Source organism: Echiichthys vipera (assembly GCF_963691815.1).
Source record: "Echiichthys vipera genome assembly, chromosome: 6".
NCBI lineage: Eukaryota > Metazoa > Chordata > Actinopteri > Perciformes > Trachinidae > Echiichthys > Echiichthys vipera.
The window spans coordinates 10616551-10641130 of record NC_139831.1 but is presented as its reverse complement, the minus strand read 5'-3'; the positions used below and the strand labels follow the sequence as shown (position 1 = coordinate 10641130).

At 38.3% G+C, this 24580-nt stretch overlaps 1 protein-coding gene across 8 annotated transcripts in view; it reads left to right on the top strand.

The window, feature by feature from the left end:
• Positions 1-3631: 3631 nt before the first annotated feature.
• diaph2 (diaphanous-related formin 2) overlaps positions 3632-24580 on the top strand; it is a gene marked incomplete at its 3' end in the record, with an annotated part of 383236 nt that continues 362287 nt past the window's right edge. For 7 of the 8 annotated variants that reach the window (XM_083915493.1, XM_083915499.1, XM_083915495.1 and 4 more), the window contains exons 1-5: positions 3632-3771; positions 4407-4793; positions 16708-16740; positions 18425-18601; positions 23776-23880. In XM_083915493.1, coding sequence (XP_083771619.1) covers positions 4710-4793; positions 16708-16740; positions 18425-18601; positions 23776-23880 — 399 coding nt within the window. In that variant the 5' untranslated portion in view covers positions 3632-3771; positions 4407-4709. The remainder of the gene's footprint in view (positions 3772-4406; positions 4794-16707; positions 16741-18424; positions 18602-23775; positions 23881-24580) is intronic. The other variant, XM_083915494.1, reaches the window with a different exon arrangement.

Genomic DNA, 24580 nt, shown 5'->3' with positions numbered 1-24580 from the left:
CATATCACCATGGATGGTTGTGCAGTTGAAAGCCTGATGCGTTTGGCATGAAACACAAGGAACCAAACACAGGTATTTGACACCCTGATTTTGAAAACTGTGAAAACTGAGGTGTCTCTGGCGACATTCCCAGGAATAACCACAAGCGATGCAGTTAGTGATGCGTTTTCTCATGTAGTGGTTGGTTCACCAGAGAGGGTAGGTGGAGCTAATACAACAGATTGTCTCTTCCACTCACTCAGGTAGAACTCTGAAAGTACTAAGCCAAACCACTTTTTTCTGATCTTAACACGATCGTTTTGGTGCCTTAATTTAACCGCCAATGTTTCCTACTGGTTGCCATTTCACTGCATTAAATAGAACGTCATTTTGTAAGATAAAGCATGAATTGTCATGCATACGTTTTTGTAAATTTCATATATATCCATTGAAGAGAACAAGTTGACTAACTTATTGAAGTGACAGTCGTTTTTTTCTGATCTCTGCTAGCGTTACTATGTTCGAATAAAGAAAAGAGCGATGACTGGAGGATAAAACTTCAAAAGCAAGTGAAAATGGAACTGTAACATTAAAATCAGTTGACTCCTGGTTCTGACCCTTTTTAATATTTTCCCCTGTCTTCGAGACATCTTCTTCTACCATGTCTCCAGCATTAGAGAAATATGCCTTATAAAAAGTGCCTTATTTACAGTTAGCTGCTTGCACATGGCCGTCACATGCCACAGAATGACATGTGAGTAAGAGAGAAAAGCTTCATTTATAGATCAAAACTCCCAGCATGGATTAGTGTTTGGTCATGTTGTGGGTGGTTCAACATTGTGTTTGTTCCAATAACTAACACATGTAATATTTTGATTCTAATGTTTGCTTTTCACGATTGGGGAAGTGAGATATGTGAGGGAGAAGGAAATGTTGCAAGTGTGGATGTATGAGTGTAACTGGATGTGAAATCTTGATATGTTTCCAGTATTTTGGAATAGTTTGTTTACGTGGGGGAAGGCAAGATAAAAGAATGGAAAACAATCTTTTTCAGTGTAGTCATCTTTATGTTTTTGGATATCTAGCGTCATGACAACTCGTGGTGATCGGATTAAAAAAACATTTATTACAATGTAAAGTTGAAAATTAGTCTGATCTGAAAACAACAAAAAAGGTTGAATGATTACTTTCCCAGTGTCAGTGGGGCAATCAAACAATTGGACACATACTCTATAAGCAGCAGACAAAACATTCTGTCCCTGTCACCCAACAGAAGGGCAAAATTGTATTTTTTGATTGTTTATTATCTGGTTGCCGAGGGCACATTCTCTTCATTAAAGCGTTTGTGACTATCAGACACGTTGATAGATTACTGTTCAACCAGGGATGCCAAAGCTCAAATAATGACCCAAAACTCACTCATGCTGCTGAGGAGTCAATGGTGCATTGGCTCTCTAGTCCTGATGAAGGCTGGTTTGCTGAAACATGTCAACATAAAAAATAAAATGGTAAAACAAGGCAATAGTATTTAGGTTCTTCTGTGATTTCTGAGTGGCACAATCAAAATTCAGAACTCATGCATTGGTACTGAGGAAAAACTTTACCATAAGTCTCACAATGGCGCTGTCCCCATTCAAAATGCACCATAAATACTCCTCATAAACATCAGAACTTTCACTCTTGAAAAAGAAAAGTTGATTATGTAACTGTAACATTTTTATTTAGCTATTTTTTTAGCATGCAAGATTGTAATGTCGTATTTAACTTTCGAAATGCATTAACTTATATGCATATATTCCCCTTTATATAGGATTTTAGGCACTTTTTTTTAATCTTTAGAGAAGTATATGATTTTATCTATTTATGTGTCTTTGTGAGTCTTTTTAACCTGAACTGCACAAGAGTTCCTATGTGTGCAAGCTAAAAAAATGGCAAAACAAGTTCTTGAATCTTGAAATGCATTAACTTATTCCACTCCTCCCATGACACTTGTTTTATTTGCATCAGATACCTTCTAGTTGAGTAAGTTTGCTAGTAAATATGATCTGTAACTGAAAATAAGTGACCTCAAAGAATGAGTCAGCCCTATTTATCAGCATGAGAAGACTGCACCTGCATACTATGGTCTTTTTTGTGCTCCAGTAACTTTATCCCGAACAACAGACCCTATTGACTTAGTTTTAGTCAGTGTTTAAGTAAACTTGAAATGTCTTATTTTGTTAGACTAATGTTTCCCAGGATAGAGATAGACTACTCAATTCATATTATACAAAACAGAGAAAAGCAGAATTTTCTGGAGAAGCTGGAACCACCAACCACCAATATGGCAAGAATTACCATTAAATGACACTGTAGTTCCACATAAGTGTAATTCCGGCGTAAAAATCATCCCATGGTCTTTTACGACACTTGCATACATCATTAATCCAAGACAGTTTTTTTCGTGTATAAACTCTCATTATAAACTAGATGTCCCAGAGATTTGCTAACAGCCAAACAACCTTTAAAAAAAGGAAAAGGTCCTGTGTTCCCCGCTTTGTATGTGACCGGGGAACATGTTCATCTTACCCTGTTTGTTATTTCTTCCACAATCAGTGCTGAACTACACAGAAGATAGGCCTATGTAGACCCTACCAGTACCCCCTAACCCTGACCCTAACCTAAACAAAATGCTAAATTAAATCAGTGAAGGCAGAGGTTTATGCGACCGAGGACATCGGACCCCTTTTCCCAAAAAGGGTCCGATGTTCCACGGTTTACATAGGCCTATTTGATGTTGAATTCGGCACTGATGGAAGAAATAACAGACCGGGGAACAAAGGACCATTTTCTGTGAAAAACGGGGAACACTTCTTATAAATTGGTCCAATAAAATGGTCCAATGTTCCCAGTCACATACTAAGCAGGGAACATAAGACCTTTTTGGGGAAAAGTGGGGAACATCAAAAAGTTCCCTGGTCACATAGGACCCCGGCACATAGGTACGCTCCCGCCCTGAGCTAATCAGACTCTACGGGATATCTCTGTTAATAGTTTATACATGAAAAAACGGTCTAGATGGCATATGTGATCTATGCAAGTGTCGAAAAAAACCATGGGATCCTTTTGCGGTGGAATTACACTTTAATCACTGCACAGTGATGAGAGGAAGATGACCACCATCATGTCTGGATGATAGCCTGAACATTAAGGTACAGGAAGCAGCTATTTAGCTTAATTTAGGACAAATTATTGTTGCTTCATTTTCTGTCAATTTACAATTGAAAAACTTCTGTCCTTTTTGTCCTTAACACACACCCAGTAAGCCAATTTGATTGACTATATTATGTAACTGGGCAACTGTAGAACAATAACACTGTTATTATCACACACAGACACACACCTTTTCTGTGTCTGTGTGTGATAATAACAGTGATCATTCCGCACACACACACACACACACACACACACACACACACACACACACACACACACCCAGGGTGTGTTTCTTTGCCGCGTATTCCCGCCCTGCCTCCTATCCGCGCTCACCCTTTCATAGCTCACTGGATCTATTCTTACAACTGAGCCCTGTCCACTTGCTTTGAGAGTAGATCAGACTGACCTCCACGTCACAACAGTCTCCTCCCCCCTCGACGCCACGCCGACCTCGCGACTGTCAGCGAATCTGACCAATAGCGACTGGAATCCCCACTGCCTACGTATCTCACTGGCCAATCAGAACATTGGTGGGCGGAATCAACGTGGGCCTGGCATTCACGTTTGGTTGCGAGGGAAAGCTTTGGATGGGATTTTGTGAGTTTTCTTTGACATGTTATATATTGTTCCTTCTGTTGTTCATAGCATTATTGTTGTTTGTGCTTGTGTAACTAATAACAATATTAATAACGTTCGGCAGTAACGCCATTTATGCTCGTTTGTGGGTGTACAGCACTGCAAAGTATGCCAAGCATAGAGAACAACGGTGATTTTCCCCCACAATTACTCTCAATTGTCCATTAATTCAGATTAATGGCTGTATTTTCAGGTAAAAAACGGCCTTGTCAGTGCACGCTGGAAACTGTCAAAGCACCCTAGTTTCCATGAAACCGCTCATTTGTCGGTTACTATTATGGTATTGCTAAGTTAAACGCTTGTAAGTTTGCTTTCATTAACCATTTAGCCCTGTTTCAAAACACAGGACTCCTTCTGTAAGTGTAAACACACGAGTTATTTTCAAACCGAGCTTTCTATAGCTACCTCTTACATGTTTGTTTACATCTGTTCTACCGTTCACAATATACTGGCTTCACTGAATGTGACTGCACCCTGCATACTAACACAACTCCTAAGAGAAACACGTGTTATGGCAAACATTTGTGCAACTTAACGTCCAGGTAATTGTAATAGACTAATCATTTATTGTTTGCATAATATTCTGGTAATTTCAGAAACCCCTTTATCCGCCGTGTGAACTGACTTTACTGCCTGGCTGAGGAGACATCAGGACGGATACCATATCCTACCACACCTCTTCTTCTCCAAGCAGCCTCCTCGACTGTTGGATACTATTCGGGAACTATATGGAAACTTGTGTTTATTCTTTCCCTTTTTAAAACGGAATGGATTTTTGAAAACACCCAACCTACATGGTTTGCTGTACAAGTGTTGTTAAAAGCCCTGCTGGTGGAGTTTGCCAACGTTTGAGGAGGTCGCATTAAGTTTTTCTGAAGGGGAACTAACTTAAAGCAAAAATGGATCAAGCCAGCGGCGGGGAGGACCCGAATAAACCTTCTAAAAAGAAGTCCAGCGAGGACGAGGGTAAAAACAAAAAGCTGGTAGGTTTTCAGACATGCTTAATGCACAGTGAACTATCACATCCTGTATTCCCCCAAGCAAGGGTTAATTTTTTGCTCTCAGCTGAGAAAGTTGCTCTGTTCAACGGTTGCAGAAAGTTTCCCTACTTTGATTCTTCATGTAAAAACTTCTTTGTTGGACATATTGCACTGAAAATGTAGCCTTTTTAGAATAGTTTTATAGTCATTCAGTTTAATGGTGAAGTCAAATAAAACCAAGCCAAGTGGACACATAACTGGACAGTTAGTAAACAGCATGTTGTCAATACAGCACATCTCTGTTTCAGTGCAGGATGAGGCTGAAATAGTTATTGATGTGTTGTTATTACTATTTAATGTAGCCAAATACAGAGCAGCTAATAGCTGTAAGAGTTGAGCAAAAGAGATTGTGTTACATTGAGTGCTTTACTTTTCAAAGCACTCAGTGCATCATGTGATTATCCCAGTCAATACATCTCCTGAAACTTCTTTGAAGAGCATTCTTGTTGTGACAGTTGGGCTGCAATGTATTTTTTTTTTTAATACACGTGCAAAGATCAGTTACAGTATGACTCATTGCAGAGCATGACATCTGTGTGGTTTCTGGCAGTTTTATGAACCAGGTGAGTGTGTGTGATTGATAAAATATATCCTTAGTCAGCCTATACAGTATTATCAGCACAACAGTCAACACAGTCACAGGAGGACAATGTCTATTAGATAACAATTGGAAACTATGTCAATATTCATTTAATTCATAGCCTCTCTATAAGCTTGACCTAGTAGAATAGTTAATGTAGACTGAGGAGAGTGTGTGGCGAATCCTAAGTCTGCATCATTGGAGCTGTGGTGTCATTAAGTTATTGCTTGGAAATGAGATCAGGACCTGGGGGTGCGCTGGAGGTGTTGTCTTTTAACTGACAACTCATGCTGTGCCGAAACTCAAAATTTGTCAGTAATAATGTAAAAAAGCGCTCTTAATTCTGATAATGTCCTACAATTAAGTGCCTTATTTGGTTAACTGTAGCCGCAGTCTTGTATTGTCTGTCTTGAGTGGAATGTAAAATTGTAAATCTAAACTATGTTACTGCGCGTATTGTCACTGCTTACACACTGTCAGCAGAAGTAGAAAGAAGTGGTTGAAAGTAATTTTCCGTGACAAAAGTAAAAAAAAACGTTTGATGCGGTTGATAATGTTAATGTGGAAAGCTTTGCTGCTGTGGAACTTTCTAGATGACATCACCTCTGTACAGCCAATAATTGACTAGCAGCTGTGTTGCTTTATGTTGGGCCTGTATCTGTCTGTTGACTAGTGTTGGTAGAAAGTGACCAATGAACCAAGTTGGACAGATTGCAGACATAGAGGGTGACTGCTAATTACTTCATTGACACCTATGTTGTTTACATAGGTGGTGTTGCTCTGGCATGAAGTTGTCATAAAATTGACAGAAGCAGGAAAACAGTACAACTGCTTTGGTTCAGCTACATAACTTATAATAAAGTTAAGGTAAGGGAAAGTTTGGCCATAACAATTGCCAGAAAGGAAATCCCAGAGTGGATTGAAATGACATGTACTCCCAGACAAAGGGTGTTGTCCTGAGAAAATTTAACAAGAGCCTGCAGCACTTGAACATCCTGCTTCCCAAGTTTTGCAAAGGAGTCTGGATGACATAAGCATTCAGCAAATCACTAGTGAAAAGTATCTGTGAGATCACTGCGTTTTGTTTCTTAAAGTGGTATCCGGGCCCCTGTTGCTCAATCCTGCAGGCAGAGCAGCCTGAACTGTGACTGCTGCAACCATCTCAACACTGGGTTTACTGGAGGAAGTAATCATTCATCCCTGGGTGGAGCCATGATCTGTCCTCTTTTGTTTATCCTTAATTTTTAGCTACCGCAATGCTCCAGGTTTGTTTGCAGACATGTAAATAAGCTGAAATGCCCAAGCTTAAAGGCATATTTTAATCTGTAAAACGAAAATTCTGGATATGTTTAGAAAGGAAAATAGAAACGAAAATGCAATTCATGTTTCAAGATTCTTTGCAGAGGTCTACTAGATGATTATGTCATCTCATAGTGACAAATGTTGGTTCTTTCTTATGCTTGGACACTTACTCGTACTTTACCGTTTATAGTTTTCACCATATATGGGGTTATATGATTACATTCCTGACATGCAGTATAGGTTGTTAGGATGTGGTCCAGACTGAAGGATGAGCGAATATCTGCCATGAGTTGGATTAAAGTAGAGGTTGACATTGCCTTTTCACAGTCAGAGCTGCAGTTAAGTACTCTACCATTTGCATTGAGTGGCAGACACTGGCACAATTTGGTCTTTGCAAAGTCAAATCAGTCTTTAGAGGAGAAACGCTGAAAGCTGCATGTCTGTTTAACAAGTCACTGAGCAGGATTACATCACAGCAGTACCATTTGGGCTTTGGGCCCAGAACGCAGATACACAACACAGCCAAGGACAGAAGAATAACACCACAATGTTCAGACATAGAAGATCATTTAAAATATCCCTGTTGTTTGTACCTATACTTTGTGGTAATATCCTTTCCTTGATGTTGTAAAAATGTGACATCCAATATAACAGGCAGATGGAATGAGGTATTTTGAAAGGAATTCAGGGGAGCTGGTTTGACAGAAAGGGAGACATACCAGACTAAACTATGACCTAACAGAGAGCAGCATGAGGGAAAGTCATCTCAGTGTATCCATATAATAATAATGAGACTTCACAGCGCAAACTGTGCAGGTACAAGCTTATTTTAAAATCAGATGTAGAAAACCTTTATTATGTGCCTTTACAAATGTCGGAGTGTTGCGTTATGTGTCTGTTCATTATTTGAGCTCTGATTCCAAATCACAGTTACAGTAACTTTCTTCTCACTAGAAAGCCTGTCTCAAGCTTATATGATGCACAGACCTGTATGATCTGAGGAGGAATGATGTTGTCAAGCAGCTTTGCTGTAATTTAGGGAATCAGTTATAGTAAAGTATCAGTAATATAAAAGAATGAACGATTCAGTGAGCAGAGATTCGTGATGCATTCGTGATGACTTATTTTCAGAGTGTTCTTTGGAAGTGATTCTCATGCTGAAGCACACATTATGTTTACCAGAGGCTTTAGCTGCACTTCAGCAAGTTTTGGAAAATTGTCATCGCTATTCAACAATCAATAATGCTCCGTTTAAAGTTACAAATGTTTGACGATTTATCTTGTAATTTGCAACTACAAGGCAGAAGTACCAATCCTCATCATCTGCAATGTGTTTGGTAGGAAATTTCATTCAGGGACTGAGTCATGCTTGCTTATTACAGACTGTGCTTGTCAGCTTTTGCTTTCTATTATCTATAAGAAAAGGAATACGGGTGATCAGTATCTCAAAGGCCATTTATTGGTGTATGAGTGTAAGAGAGAGAGAGAAACTAGTCAGCGGTTTATGATGGACTTTCTACTCTTCAGCTCAAGGCTTTCCCCAGTATTTACAGCAAAGAGGTGGAGTGGTTGGTCAGCAACTGAGTAAATTAGTTCTGTATGAACAAACTTATCAAATTTGACTACTTGTTTGAGAAGTGAGATGTCCTTAGACCTGAACACCAATGACCTAGTGCTATCAAAAAATAAATATTTGCAATACATATTGGCTCTAACTTGAAATGTTCCATTTTTTCACTTTACTTCTCAAGTGAGTGTTTCATTATTGGCCGTTTGTAGGCCTAGGGAAAAATAAGATCACAAATGAATAAGTACAGTATGTTATACAAAATGTAGTCAGTGCTTCGCCCCACCCAAGATGATTGTAATTAGTTTAAAGAAATAAAAAACAAGCCAGAGCATTTTTTTCTCATATCACAGAAAAGATACGAGGTGTAGCCAGACCATACTCCACTGTGTGATGGCAAAAGGTGTTAGTCTATAAAAAATGTGACTCCTCAGAGGAGTATGATAAATTTGCTATAACATCTATTTAGTATAAAGAGTATTAAGATATTAGATTTAGATTAAGATTTAGTATTAAGATACTGTTCGTATGGAAAGTATGTTTCTTTTCTTACAGATAAGATTAAGGGCACACTCACACTGTCCATCCGTACCGTGCCCAAGCACGTTTCACGGCTAAAGTCTAGTTCGTTTGACCAGTGTGAGTGCAACCGCACCGCGCCAAGGCGCCGGCCAAGGCACATTTGGGAGAGGTGGGCTTTTGTAAAGCACGTTTGCACATGTACGTGCACGACCGTGTGCACGTGTACGAGCTACGGCGGTACTGACTGTCACTGACGCCTGTTCGGACATAGAAAAAAGATGGACGGACCATGCGCGGACATTTAAAACAATGGCCGCGAAAGGTTCACGTTGGTGTGATGCGGAGGTGGAGTGTTTACTGCAGATTTGGTCAGATGAAAATAATCAAAAACAGTTGGACAAGACGCACAAAAACTCAGAGGTCTATGGAAAGATTTGTAAACAAAGCGACGCATGGCATTGATCTTAATCAATGCGTGTGACGTGATGACGTGAAGGCAGGCAAGAGGCATTCGCGCCGAGTCCCAGGTAGTGTGAGTGCAAACGGGCCTGGCCCGCAGGGGGAGAGGGAGAGTGGGACAAGTACCCTAAAGCACAAGGCACGGTACGGATAAATAGTGTGAGTGCGCCCTATGTTTCATACAGCACATTTAAGAGAAGCAAGGCAGAGCACAGAGGTCACATTCATGTAGGGGTCTCATAGGCATTAGGGGTAATGAGAGTGGACAACTGGTCAAACCAGCTGGATAGTGTGGATGTTAACATTATATGTAGCATGTTGTGAGTATAAAGGCACAATTTCCATTAGCTTTACCAGTGCACATAACCTAGTGGTTACATTTATTTCATATGGTCTTTCGTGCTTGTTACTGGTGCAGTTGATTGCTTTCTAAAATTGTATTGCAAAGGGCCTTTTAGAAATTGCCTTAAAATCAAGCAGAAGGAGAAGCTGGCATAGTCTCAACGTTGGCACATGTCCATCATTTTCTGTCAGGTTTCATTTGAGATTGTTTGCAATTTGTAATTAACCCATATTAATTAAATTGGGATTTAATGATTGTAATCACGGTTGTCGTTTAGTTGATCATTAAAGTAATTAAGACTTCAGTTATGAATGGACAGTTTAGCAGCTGTAATGAGAGACCCTGGACATGGTAGAGCTTAGTGGAAAAGCATACATCACTATTCATTCTGTAGGTTACCAAGAAATTGTAGAGATACAGTTGCTTCAAAGTGTGTGTGGGAAATATAGATGTATTTATTATTTGCTGTTTGTCACTTTAATCATATCGTGGATTTGTTTGTTTTTGTTTTATGTTTCAAAGCCATAAATAAAAATGTGTTGCTTAGAGTGAAATGACTAGGCAATTCTTTTTTTTTTTAATAATTTTTGAAATACTTAATGACAATCATTAGAAAATCGCTGTTCCAATGTGACTGAAGTTAATGAATGTTTTACCACACCAAAGTAGATATTGATTCACTGTATATGTATCAAGAACAAGCCTTAGTTTTTATGACTTTTGTACACATCACTCAGCTCTGCTACATAAGGCCTGAGCCCAAAATCGAAAGATGTACATTTTTTTGTGTGGGAATAAAGTATTCTGCAAGGCAAGGGTGTTTTTACCCTTCATATTTTTGACAGTATCACATTGTGAATCATATTTAATGGCTTACTGTACCACCGCTGTTGAAAGCTGTGGCATTTGAAGCCTTTGACGCTTTGATACATGAGCTATAGGGACGCCTCAAGGATCATTTTAGGTCATGTTAGCATGTGGTTAATACAGGTTGTCAGCTTGTCAGCTTGTCGCACACTTGAAGCTTTTCTGCACTGACTATCACCTGTTTGGTCAACCACAAAAAGTTTGTCATGTAGAGTGACCTAATATTTTTCTACCATGTGCTGCTTTGTAGTTTTTTCACTTTTCCATTTTTTATTACTGAGTGAATATGACTGTGACTGTGTCAGGGAGACGTGTGAGAAACGGCAGGAAACGTACCACATGTGAGCGTTTTTAATGGCATTCAGGAAGTTGGAGAGAGGAAGTGGTGAAGAATGCTTTAGTCACAGTATCAGAAACCGACAGCCTCACTGCACTAATTTCATCTTCTGAGATGAGACCTGTATTCATGTATATCAGTGGGTCAGATCTAGCTGCCTCATCAGATCTAGCTGCCTCATCTCTTACATATTAAAAGAGACTGTGTGAGACATATCCTTAGCACCAAAGCATTCAAGTTTTCTCTATGCAACAAAACATGAATCAACATCGAGTTTGGTCATTGTTGTGTACAGCAGTTCGATGATTCATGAGTGGTAGGCTGTGTCTTGCAGAGTCTTATGTAGGCCGGGATGAGGGGCTTTCCCACCACCAGTAGTTTTTTGTCCTTGTCACTGTTCTGCTTTAATGAATATCCATTACTGTAATTTGAAAGCTGTATTCCCACTTTATTAAATCAGTGACAGTTGCAAATGTGACATTTGCTGTGAAATACAGTGCAATATAATGTGTCACAGAAGCATGTCCTTAAATGCAAGTCTTCCTAGCAGTATATATAAAGATTAAAGCACGCTAACAGTGTATTTGAACTGGAGAAATAAATCATTAAATAATAAAAAAAAAGGTTTGTTGAATAAACCCTGTTCATATAATGAGGGGTTCTCTGTGAAAAGGGGTCAATGCATAAGTGTGAATAACTGGCTGGCTGAGTAGACTTGATGCGCTGCCTGGTACGTGTCTAATGAAAAAGGCTGCACAAGTAAAAGACTCACAATTAAGTAATGGTAATGTTTATCACAGAGGTATGTGACAGGCATAATCACTAAAGTGATGAAAAGCATATTTTCAGGCACTGGAAATTGACTTTTAAAAAAAACATTTATCAAGCAAGCACTCTAATTATGCATCATTAGCAAACAGCTTACAGATACAAGATCATAAGTTCACATGTTTTTGCACATGTAGCCAATTAGAGAAAAGACTGGTTGAATGGATGTGACATGTACAATAAAGGATTGATTTCAGTATATAAATGACATTCATCTGTGATGTTGTTATGAACAAATTAAGAAGATATACACTGACATTTCCAACCTTGTTTTTACTATCCACATTTTTTTAATAGCTGCATATCAAGCGAACCTACAAGGGTACAGTAATAGAAATTTGCTTTCGACAGAGACAGCAATAACCCGAGGGCAGAGCCGTTCTAGTCTGCCGTCACATGGTCGTGCCATCCAGTGTGGTACCATTGAAATCTTAGCTTTACTGGCTTTTGTATGCTTCCCCTTTTCAATGGTTGCTGTTTTAGGAAACTGTAAACAGTACCAGCACTCTCCTGAAATAATATGGCTACCACAGACTCATGCCCTTTTAAAGGCACTTCAGCATTGCAGCAATCTAGTGTATTCATTATTGTTTTTCCCCTTCTTTTTCAATTTAGTTACATGGTCTGTTTTTGGAACTTACTGGAATAAAAGTATAAATATAATGTATTTGTTTATCTTCACATTCTGTGCTTTATTAAGAAAGATTAATTGCATTGTAACTTACTTAACCAATTTATATACATACGTTTTCTGTAAAAGAGTGGTATGATAAAAAGTTATTTTGAATAATTTATTAACAATGTACATCCTAAGCGCGCTGTTTTGTTGTCAACTGAACGGGACCCTGTTCCTAAAGCTGGTTTACGGAATTATCTTGATTTGCGTAAAACCATGAACAATTTCAACTTTACTGGTGTAAAAAGACCTGTTGAGGATTTTATTCTGCAGAGTTATTTCGACAACTCAGAAGTATCTTCTTGAAACAGGCCCTAGAGCCTGAGAGATGACAACATCTACCACAGTTTGAATAAAGATTAGACTCAAGGCTGTAGTGCAAATGAAACAGATGTTTACTGTCATTTAACGTTCTGGAAGAATTATTTGCATAATGAGAGCAAAAACACTGGGATAGGATGTTTGCATTTCTACCTGGCTGCAGAACTCAGTTTTATTAGTAAATATATTGGATAATATATATATATATATATATATATATATAATTGGATAAATGGATGGAAGGCTTTCCAAATATAGTTTGGATATGTCAGATATGAAATGCGAGGTGTTAACAGGGTCAACGTGTATCTTTGGGCCTCTCCCCCCTCTTTTCTGCTCTGCTTGAAAAGAGCCTACTCACAGTGCAAACATAAAGATTAATCTGATAGATATCAAGAAGGATAAATGTTACTTTCATGCTTCCATAAGTCTTTTGTAGTGCTGTAGGCAATTTCATGCACACCTCTCTGGGTTTACAAAGACAGCACATGAGAATACTTTGTAATAAGATTAATTTAGACACATTTATTTATCAAGACTATGTCTAATTCAGTTACTCAGTTGATATTTGGTGCTGTCAGATGCCACTCTCTTGAAATTGAGTATGATATTAGGAATGCTGTACATCCTATCTGATTACAGAAAGACAAATTATGGCTAAACATTTGTCTCTAATGTAACTACAGGTTTGTTTGTTGGTTTTCTTCTTTACAAAGAGTACATACAGTAATTAAAATGATATTAAGTCTTCAGTCTGAGAAATGCATTCGTCCGGGCACTGGACAGAACTCCACACCTTTTTTCTAGTAAGAGCTCTGATGCACCCTATTGAAATGTTTTGGAGCAACAGTCCAAATTTAGAGGCCCCTTATATTGACATTCAGAACAAGAAAAAATGTAAAAAAAATTTCCATCGTTCTGCTGCTTTCAGAATTTAACAAGACTTAAGTTTCTTTCTGCTGACTTGTTTACAAGCTGTGGCAAATTAGCGTACCAAGTTCTCAATGCAACTGATCGTGGTCTCAAGTGTTGCGTGTTTTATCTCGAGTGCACAACTCACTTTTCAGTTATTTAGTTGTTTTTTTTTAGGTCATCACCCCTGACTGAGGTGTTCACATTGCACATTAGGCAACAACACCATTTGATTTCTCTTGAGTACATAAATCAGGATTAATAACACCTATACTGACAAGATGTATGTTTGTCTGTACTCGGCTATAGCCACTTGATACTTTTCCTTTGAGCAAAGAAATCTTGGCCATTCTTTTTGCAAGTAGCTATTTATTATTTTTGTTGTTGTTGTTGTTGCTGTTTGGTGTTAAAGGCATTAAGCAAGGGTTATACAGGTCCTGTGTCTAATGTCTCTCTATTTCAATCACTATTGCTTCTTATGATGAGTTAGTAATAATATTTAGCTTCATCGTTCTGAGCAGTCAGATTTCCTTAATGCACTGTCAGTGCTCTTGCCCTGAATTGTTGATGTTTGCGGCAATGAGATGTGGTTTACCCTACTGAATACAACAGAGAGGGGAAATAAAATGTGTATTAGGTTGTGTAGTACATTTGGAATTGTATCTTCCTAAATAAGCAACAAATAGCATTGGAGTTTATTAAGTGTACCGTTGTATAAATATATTAACAAAATTTGCACAATTTTCCTGCATTTCTCAGAGCTTTTCTCACCCTTTGGGGAGTCTTTTTTTCTCTCTGTACGAAACATATTTTTTTTTGACACACTGAAAAACAAGTGTGAGTGTTTCCAACTCGCCAAGAACTGTCAACAGCACATTGCATTATTGTCCTCACTGCCAGCTCCCAGTAATCGTTTGTTATTATTAGAACTAATTAAAGTAAAACTTAATTTCCTTCTAACTCGTTTTTACAGAGGCATGGTGGCTAGTGATTTTATAGTGATAGCTCCATTGAATGAATTAAAATGACATCATACAGATGGTCTAGTTAAATTGTTTGAGAATAACAGGCGTTGCTATTTAAAGCTTTGCGATGGTAGCCAATTTGAAAAAATGTTTGTCCCTTGTCCATCTTGGATGTGACATCTGGTGGAATTTGCAGTAAAACTAAGATCAATGGAAGACTATTATCTAAATGAGATAATGTTATATTAACATTAATAGTAGCTGTAATATTAATTTTAAAAGTTATTGTGTGAAATGAGCTTACTGGTATGGTTTTGTGTCCCCAAATTGACTCTCAGGTTGTGGGATATTGCTCTGTGTTTTCATTTTTAAAGATCTGCATGGAGTCATAATCATATTTGATTAAGGAGGGACCCAGGGCTAATTTGATTAGGTTATTTAGAGGAATATGTGTTTGGTAATAAACATTTATTATGATGAAAAAGTTTACTTTAATAAGCAGGAGAAGCCCAGAGGACATGCAAGCTTAATTGTTAGATGTTAAATTGCGTTGTTGCGATGTTGCCAAGATAATGGGCAGGGAAAGGCCCTCAAGTCAAGGCAATTAACCAAACAGTGGTTTGATTGTTGTTAAATTGATTAGAAAATGTTTAAGTACTCCATCTGAAAATTGGCTATTGTTTCACGCAGTTTTAGACTTCAAGAGAATGCTGGGCTTAATGATACATACTCTCTAAGTGAGAAGTTGGAAAAGTTGTTTCCCAGGTCTAATTCTTTGCTGATAATGTGAGAAGTTGTTCAGCCATATTAAAGGCCATGAATGAGGGTGAAACAAATACCAGGATTTTCCAGGTCGAACTCTTTTTCTATAATGTCGGATGAATATGATACATTTGTTATCATGACTTTTAATAACAGCTTGGACAACGCATGAACCCTGTACATAGAGACTGAAGACTTTGTTTTCTGGCTGATAGCTTTATCTCCCAACTGTTGGATCACTTGTTGCAGACGAAACTAGTGATAGATATGGCGGTTTGAATGCTTGCTCAGTGTTGCCTACAGCGACAGCTCAAGAAGATGTACAGAGAGAGGTGCAAGTTAGAGCCAATCTGTTTGTTCGCCCAAGCATTGGTAGTTTCCTGATTACAATAGTAGTGGAATCTGCAGCTGGAGGCAGACTTTATGGCCATCACCACCCCACACCTTCTTACTCATTAGTGCTTCACAGCCTAGCACCACAGCATATGGTAGTGCTGCTACTGCTTCCCATTTGAGGTGTGTTTCAATTGACTGTCCCTTGTCGAGTCACAAGCCTTTGGCAGTAGCCTTTCTCATCTTATTGTGTCTCAGACAAAGATAAACATCTGTAGTAAGAAGAGAAGTTGTGGTTTTGTTTTTTTTATATGAGCTATTTGTAACATTTTGAGTGAAAGATACAATTTAATTTGTAAGCAAAACTGATGATTGAAAAGTTGGGAAACAGTGAACAAGAATGATTCAGTTGGGCCACTGTCACTACAAGAGATGCTCTTTAAAACACACAGAGGTAAAATATGGTGGTGGTTAACTGTGCCAGGTTGTGACATATTGCCTTGCAAAAGTGTATTTGTTTGGGATACACAAAAAACTATAACCAAGCAGTACTAACTTTGACATTTTTTGTAAACAGATGTGGGTTTTGTGAACAGATGTGCTAATTATATCTGTGGGTGTGGAATTACAGATGCTTTATGATACGTCCCCTTTCGTGTTTGGTGTGTCTTAAAGTGTGTGTGCTTGCTACATTTACATACATTTAAATTATTTGCAATCATCAAGTGTTGTCACATCCTACGCATGTACAGTGTCCAAGATATGCTCATAGCCTCATGGGGAAAAAAAACAACTAAACTACAGTGTATATATATATATATATATATATATATATATATATATATACATATATATATACATATACATATACATATACATTATAGTTTTTTGTATACGCAAACAAGTATATACAAATGCATTTATTAATTGGAAAACTAATTTGGATTGGAGAGGAAAATTAGTCAGTATCCAGAGGACACTGCACATGTGAGCCCACATCCACAGGGATGCATACTGTGCACTTTGCTGTGTTGTCATTTTCTGTTGGATCTTGTTTTTCACACTTTGCCCTCCCTCCAACAGAACATACACATAAAAACATTGGCTGATGATATGGTAAGGTGCTCGGTTTAATTTTGGTGTGACTAGTTTTGTTTTATAACATCTCATTTTTTGTCATCGCTGCATGGGACTTATAACTGAAATATGTGGATGGATCAAATGGGCCAGAAGTGTATTAATTACATTGACATTTTAACCAAACAGAACATTAAGATCTCCAAGGTTACATCTTGTGACACTTTGTGTTACTATACAGCAACAAAAAAGGCTAAGCTTTAACCTGTCTCACTTATTGTTGTGATGGGCCTACATTATGCTGTGTAAATTAAAGATGTTTTTTCACGGTGCAGTTATAGAGCACCACAAACATCCTACATTTTTCATAATGAACAAAATTCCGCCCATAGCATCTAAACTTTTGTAAGCAGCTCATAGATCATTTAGTGTGCAATTATCAGTAGAACTTCCGATTAGATGTTTCTGCCTGGGGCTTTTTTAATACCCTTAGTTAACAAATAGCCTAAACTTTGACACTTAGGTGCTCATGCTGCTTTTATGTTAGCACAGAGTATGTTTGATCCATCCAGTAATATTTCACAAAGCGGATAGTCTGGACATCATGTATGTCTTCATCGTGTTTGTCTTTTCATTTCTTTTATATGTCTTTATTCATCCAGCATGTCCTCTCCATTCCATTTTTACTAAATATGACTAACATTGACTGATTGCATGTAGTTTATGTATTTTTCTGCTTTCACACTAAACTTTACTATACTACATTAATCAAAACGGTCTGAGCTGATGGAACTCAGCTGAACCTCCCAGTGTCATCACAGTGACCTTAAGTTCTTATTGTATGCCAAAACTATTCTAATACCTTGCGTATAAACCAGGTAATCGTATGGGTATGATGGTAAGTAACGTCCTGATGAGTTTCACTCAGTATGCTATATCAAATACATATTTTTGCTGTGATATGTTGCAGGCTCTATCTGTTTGTGTTGAATATTGAAAGTGAAAAAAAGTAGGAATACCATTTACTGTGTTAACATTCTGTATTTTGGCCTCTTTTTTTTTTTAACCTTACACAAGGTTCCAGAATTGGCGATGGCGTTGGTCTGTTTATCAGTTCAACACTATATGTCAGTGACGCTGTCGTGATTTGATGAGCAAATTCATTTTCTTCACTTTAAATTGCTGACCACAAAATATCTCAAACTCAAAATAGATGCTTACCACAGTGGCCACCATTCATCTTTTGCCCATGGCACCCACTGACTAAATAATTACAAAGAGCTCCGTCATGTTCAACAAAGACAACAACATGACCTCACATCAATACAGTATTAATACAAAGTAATACAAAGTTTGGTCCAGAATTACTCTTTAATGTGCTTGCTAGGATTCTGGCTGATCTGAAGCAAAACCAGCAGGTCAGTTGCATTTTTTCCCCCGATTTTATTTTTTTTAAACTTTTGTTTGCAGTCACGCTGAGCTGTCTGCGCCAACACAGGATGCTGTTTACTATAAATTGTGGTGAACAGTTTCCTCGGAAAGCAGGAAACTGAACAACTCTTTGATGTGTGGGACCATGAAATTTGGGTTACAGGCAGTTTAAACCAATCTACTTATTTTACTTTTTTTCAGTGAAAATCAGAAGTAACCAAAAACAGTGATCCTTTTACTTCGTCTTGTCTAAAAGGATTGTTAATATTTCAAACATTCTGTTTTCTTTCAGCGTGATCGTATTACCAGTTTCAGGAAAACAGGGATGAAGAAGGAGAAGCCCCTTATACAGCACTCAACAGATCCCCTCTCTAACCAGACTGAAATGCCTGTTCCTCAGCCCCTTTTTGACGACCGCTCCCTGAACCTCTCGGAAAAAGAGATCATTGACCTCTTCGAGAAGATGATGGTAAGCTTTGTATTTCTCTTGCAGTGTCTCCTCTACATAGGGTCATCTGAAGCACACCACAACACTTTTATTACGGCTGCAACAGAATAATAAATAATGAGTATTCAATTATGAAATCTTAAATAGATTCATAAATCTTTGAAAGAGGCACACAAGTGGAGAAACAGAGCAGCTGTCCTGTATGTTGGTGAAGAGGAGTTTGACAAGGCAAAAAAGTTACATTTGAAAATCATTCTTTTATCAGTATATTACCTGCAGATCCACTGCTGATGACATTTTTATTTTGTGAACAAAGCTCACCAGGCACATGAAAAAAGATGGTAAAGCTTTTCAAAGCTCTCTTAGTTTAATGTTTAATGACCCATCCCCATTCCCCAGTCTACGATTGAAAACCAGTGATGTAACTACAGAGGTTTGTGAAGTCATATAAATATTGTGCAGGTTAAAGCCCTACAACTCCTAAAGTGCTGACATGAAACACAGGACCAAAGTTATTGGTCCTGTGTTTGTTATTCACAAATATGTGGTACAAATGGATGTGCTTGGACAGTTTTACATAAATATAGTATCTGATATATATTTTTAATAATCCAAAGTAAACTTGAGGTACATACAGTAAATTTACAGTATTTATAGTAACGAAATACATTTTAGATTCAGATATTAAGCTTTTGTGAACCGCTGCTTTACCAATGATTCCCCCAGGTCACTGTAAGAACATGAAACTTTGGAATTCACTTCGTACTCATCTGTGGGGTCAAAGCTCTGTCACACTTGTGATTTTCTTCATTGAAATGCATTTTTGGCCTTATGTACTGCAGGACTGAAATCTAACAAAAAGCTTTCAGCACATCTCTTTGAAGTGGGGAGCCGAATTACTCAAGCTTCATTGCATAGGTTGTGTGTACTATTGTGGATAATGTCTCTGAGTGTGCGTGTGTGTGTGAGTGGCATGGTGCCTGCCTTTCCTTTTTTCTCACACAATAGTCTTTATTGCCAAGGCCAGAGAAATGCGACCAGTGCTCCTGGTTTTCATCAGGCTACTGCTCAGGGTTTTCTTGCCTGGGTGCTCATCCCTGTCACTCAGTTCACCTCTCAATTACTATGTTTGTGCTCACGGTGGCGTGACATTAAACCCAGGCTTCAATTTGCTCAGTGACAGATGACACTGAAGGCATGTTTGCTAGGGTGACATTTGACAGGCCTTGACACCTGAGTTTGAGAAGTATAATTATAGTAATGAAATCAAAAAGAAAAGTATTATTTATTTATGTACTTTTGAAGCCATTACTATTTGCACTCATAGACTGTAAATGTTTCTGCTTTGATACAGCAAACACATAAAAAACAGTGGTTGGTAGTTTCTTCCAATGCTAGTACCTTCTCTTCACCATTTATCAGTCTTTGTCATTTTTCTATCTCCTTTTTATGTCATACACACATTTTAGCTCTCGTTGTACACCCATTCTGTTATTGATTGCTTTTATGGTGCTACATGCCACAGCCTTAGATCTAGTCTGGGTTGCTTCAACTGAAGGGATGACCCATGCCATATTAATGGGACCACCTACTGTGCATTAATGACTAGGAGAAAGTGAAAATATTTTTCTCTGGAAAGTGTTTTACACATCGCGCTTTGTATCTTAAACGATAAATAGCACATAAACTATTACTGAAAGGACATCAAAGGGATCTGGGGAAATATAGGAAGAAATACTCAGTTGGGAGGAAAACCAATTGATATTATTCTAAAAATTTTAAGCAAACCACTGAGAGCAGAAGTATATTCATAAAATTACAGTGATGAAAAATGCATGAAGAAAAACATTGACTTTCAGCACTGCCTTTAGAAGGGTGTAGTGTACGTCTTTACTCTGTGTCCTGTCTTTGGATTTCCCAAGACTTGCACAGATGGAATTCAGAGCCCCTCATCAAAATGCACAGCAGTAAATCCGCTGATGAAATGTCCGGTATATGCATCCAACTAAGGAGGCAGCTGTGTTGCAGTAGCAGACTCCAATCCAAACTAACATGTAAACTAATTTGAGCAGTATTCAGTAAGCTGTAACACGTTTACACTACTACACATAGGTGTGAAGCAAACCCCTTTCACCATCAGTTCAAGTCTTTATTATCTCTATTAACAGCACCATTAAAGGAAAGCACAGTAGGATATCGGGTGAGGTTGGATACAACTTGTCCTCTCCATCAAGACAAAAATATCACTGATGCCGTGACTTTGTGTCAGAAGTTGCCACATATTAGCACTTCAAAGACACCTGTGCTGATCTGGCCATTAGCAGTCGTGGCATTATTAGCCAAATAATGGTTTTACTTGTCTGTCAGCATGGAAACCCAGAAGAGCATGACATCCTTACTTGCATTGATTGAATTGATTTGATTCCAGTGTAATTTTGTCTCTGCTATCATTCTTTAGAGAGTGTCCTCTCATTGTCAAGAATCGTGTATACTATTGAGGTGTTTGCAGAGACAGGACCAGTGAAAAAAAGAATGTCACATTGCAGTGCTGCTGTGGCTAGTTTGAGGTTTTATGTGCCTCTCTATGGGCCATTGTCAGGATGAACACTCCTAGTAATAAGCTCCTATGTGATCCCTCAGCAGTTACACTCTGCACCAGGACATTAAAGCCAGCCCACAGGAGAGTTACTCTGTGTGCCCTTGCACACACATGGATCAGACTGGAAGGTAGTGGACAAAGTAATCGATTGGTCACAGTTGAAGCAAATTTTTTTTATATGTCTTCTACTTTTCTTAGATCCCCTTTTCCCCATAGCGTGGTCTGTTCATATCCATTTCAGGCTCAGACATATGCAACCCCTTCGCACCACAGAATTTGTAAATTTTTGCCCATCTCATATTTTTTTATGTACAGGGTAGTCTCTAAATAGGAAGACCCTGAAATATTATATATACAATATATTTTGTTGTTTTAGTTATGTAACATATGTATTGTAGCAATTTTATACATTGTCTTCTAAATTTGGGTTTACACAATTTACAGTCCAAATCAAAAGTTTAAATGAAGTGAAAGTGTTCATCCATAGTACTTGTGACTTCATGTAATCTACAATCCACAGATTTCAGAATATGTTTAGTATATTCCAGGTGATGCGCTGACAGCTTTGTCATGCCACCATCTTCGCTTATTGCTCGTTTTGGGGGGCTCGTCTTTAGTGAGTGAAACACCTGCTCAGTTGGATTGAGGTGGCTTGCGTGGACAGTCACTAACATGGTTGCTTTGACTGCATTTGGGATCAGTGTGTTGCTGCATTGTCCCAAAGCCCAAGGGGATGCATTTTTAAAAGGGGCTACTAGTCCAGTTTACTGAATACTGCTCGACCAACTGCAGACACCGGCAGACCACTGGCAGACACCTTATAAAAACGGAGGTCAGCTCATTAACTTTAGCCATTGTTTCATTTCAAATCCAATGTGGTGGATTAAAGAATCAAAAGAACTTCTTATAGGCTGCATTGTGTACATGTAGTAGTCTGCTGGGATGGACAGTGTTCCTAGAACGTGTTGCAGAATGAGATTATTTTTGTGGAGACTCATAAGTGTTAAAATATCTTCCCAGACCAACACGAGACAACAAGATCTAGAACATATAGCTTGGTGACTCCACTATCATTGATACAAACTCCTTTCATTTCAGTCTCACCAGCAGCATAGTCAAAGATATCACAGGACTTTTATGTAGCCTGTGAGGGTATAATTAACAAAAGAGCATTAATCATTTTGGAGACTAAACGTGGAGGGCTCATTCCTCCAGTTTGCCCCCTGACAAGCGTCCCGCAGGCTCACTACTCCTACCCCTCCTACAACATACTCACCCTACCACATTATGCCTCGTTTATTGAATGCCAATTACGCAGATAAATTAGCAGGGTTCAAAGATTAATTAAAAAACCTGCTGGTTTCCTTCCTTGGAAAAAAACCCTGCCAATTGTAAAACTCAGACATATTTTTTTCCTCCCTGTTCCACAAAAAAGGAACTTAATATTTTTTTCTCTCCAAGGGTATTTACTAGAGGAAATGTAGTAGGAATTTAGGTCACGGTGCCCCTGGATGGGATTTCTCTCCATGCTTCAGTGACAAATGAAGCATAACAGTTTGAGTCAGATTACTTGGGGAAAGATATTCAAGCCATTGTATTACAGTATTCTTATTTAGAGTTGACGGGCTTAATTTATCAGGTGAATTTTACATTAAATAGGATGGAGGGGAATCACGGACAAATCAGATCAACCAAACGAAAGGACACATGATTTTCCTCGCTCCCCAGCAGAGGGCAGCATGGCTCCACAACTTTAGGCTCACTATCCTAGAACCCTGAGGAAAATGTTTTTTCTCTGTTCATTCTAGCCGTCTCTTTGTGAGAGAGTGCTTCTGATAAACATGCCCCTCCATTCTAATCATCATGTCATTCCCTAGCTTTTAGTGCTCTGTCCGGCCTTCGCTCCATCCCCTGATGTCTCTCACATGAAAGACCTCTTTTGTGATGCAGAATTAAAGTAGCACGAATATAATACACCCAATAACACGCAGATATTGCCTATCCAGTCTATCTGATGTGATTGAATGGCCTCAATAGAAGCAGTGTTGTTTGATTTTGCTCTCTTGTTCGGAGTCTGGTTTTTACAGTTTATTTTGCTGTAGCATTGCTACTTTCGTTTCAAGGACTAATTATTTCTGACAATATTTGCTGTTGCTGTTCCTCCTGACTTTAAATGTTCTCAACTGTAGAAGAACTGGATCATAAGTAAACAGGGTGATAGTGGAAATATAAGAATAAATGTTGGTAAGTCTGGAATATTTATTCTTGCTAGCAAAACTATTTAAACGATTTAAGCCGTTTTAATATTAGGGTTCAAAGTTTTGACATGCAGTTACTTGCTATGTTCTATTATGTTTAAGTATACACCTTCTGTAGATGTGGGACTGGCTTTTGTTTCTCATCATTTCTTTTCTTATTTTCTCAGTTTCAGCCCAGCATTGTGTTAAAAGAACACTTATTCTAAAGCTAAAAAAAGTCTTAATTTACCTTCCTAGTTCCTTTTGTATAATTTATCAACATTCTCCATAAAGTGTGTTGCACTAAATTTGAGCAGTACCATGACATATTTTTTTTCTCACTGTCTGTGTGTATTTAGGAGGACATGAACCTGAATGAGGAACGCAAAGCCCCTCTGCGTGGAAAGGACTTAAGCACCAAACGGGAGATGGTGGTCCAGTACATCTCAGCCACTGCTAAATCTGTAAGTGAGAGTTTACCTAAGAGTTCTATCTTTTTAGACTGAAGAGTGTGTACTTTATAATTGTAGTGGATGAGCTGAAGTATTGTGGCACTTCACAGGTTTCTCCAGAATGACTTTAACCTGATCCTCTGCTTTATGGCTGGCTTTGTCATCCCTCCTTTTGCACTCTCACTTCTGTCGTAGTCTCTCTCTACTCTTCATGCTTGACTTTCACATCTTTGATTAAAATTTTGGATTCATGTGGGTCATGTGCTTGCATGCAAATTGTTGGTTGCACAGTTGCATACTTGCATGGGAGTTGGTGTCAGTGCCTTGCCTCATCTTTTGCTTATCAAGTATATAAATAAAGTCCAGTCAAACTCTTGGTTCTACAGCAGCATCACGGTAAAACGCACAACTACCAAATACACAAGTGAGGAAAAGCAAGCACTTAAGATATCAACACAAGTCTATGATAAGTTTATACTACATTTAAGCTCATAACCTGTTCCCTCAAGAGGCTATGCTTTTTACACATTGCAATATAACCTCAAAATGTATAAAACAGAGTAAAACATGTAACAAAATCTGTGATGCATTTCTGTGATGGGTATATAAAGATAAATTAATAAAGACTTTAGCCTTCTTCTCAGGGGCTCACTGCTGCAGTTAATTCAAGTTCATGTTGCTATGCAGCCTCAAATCACAGAATGACATCTCA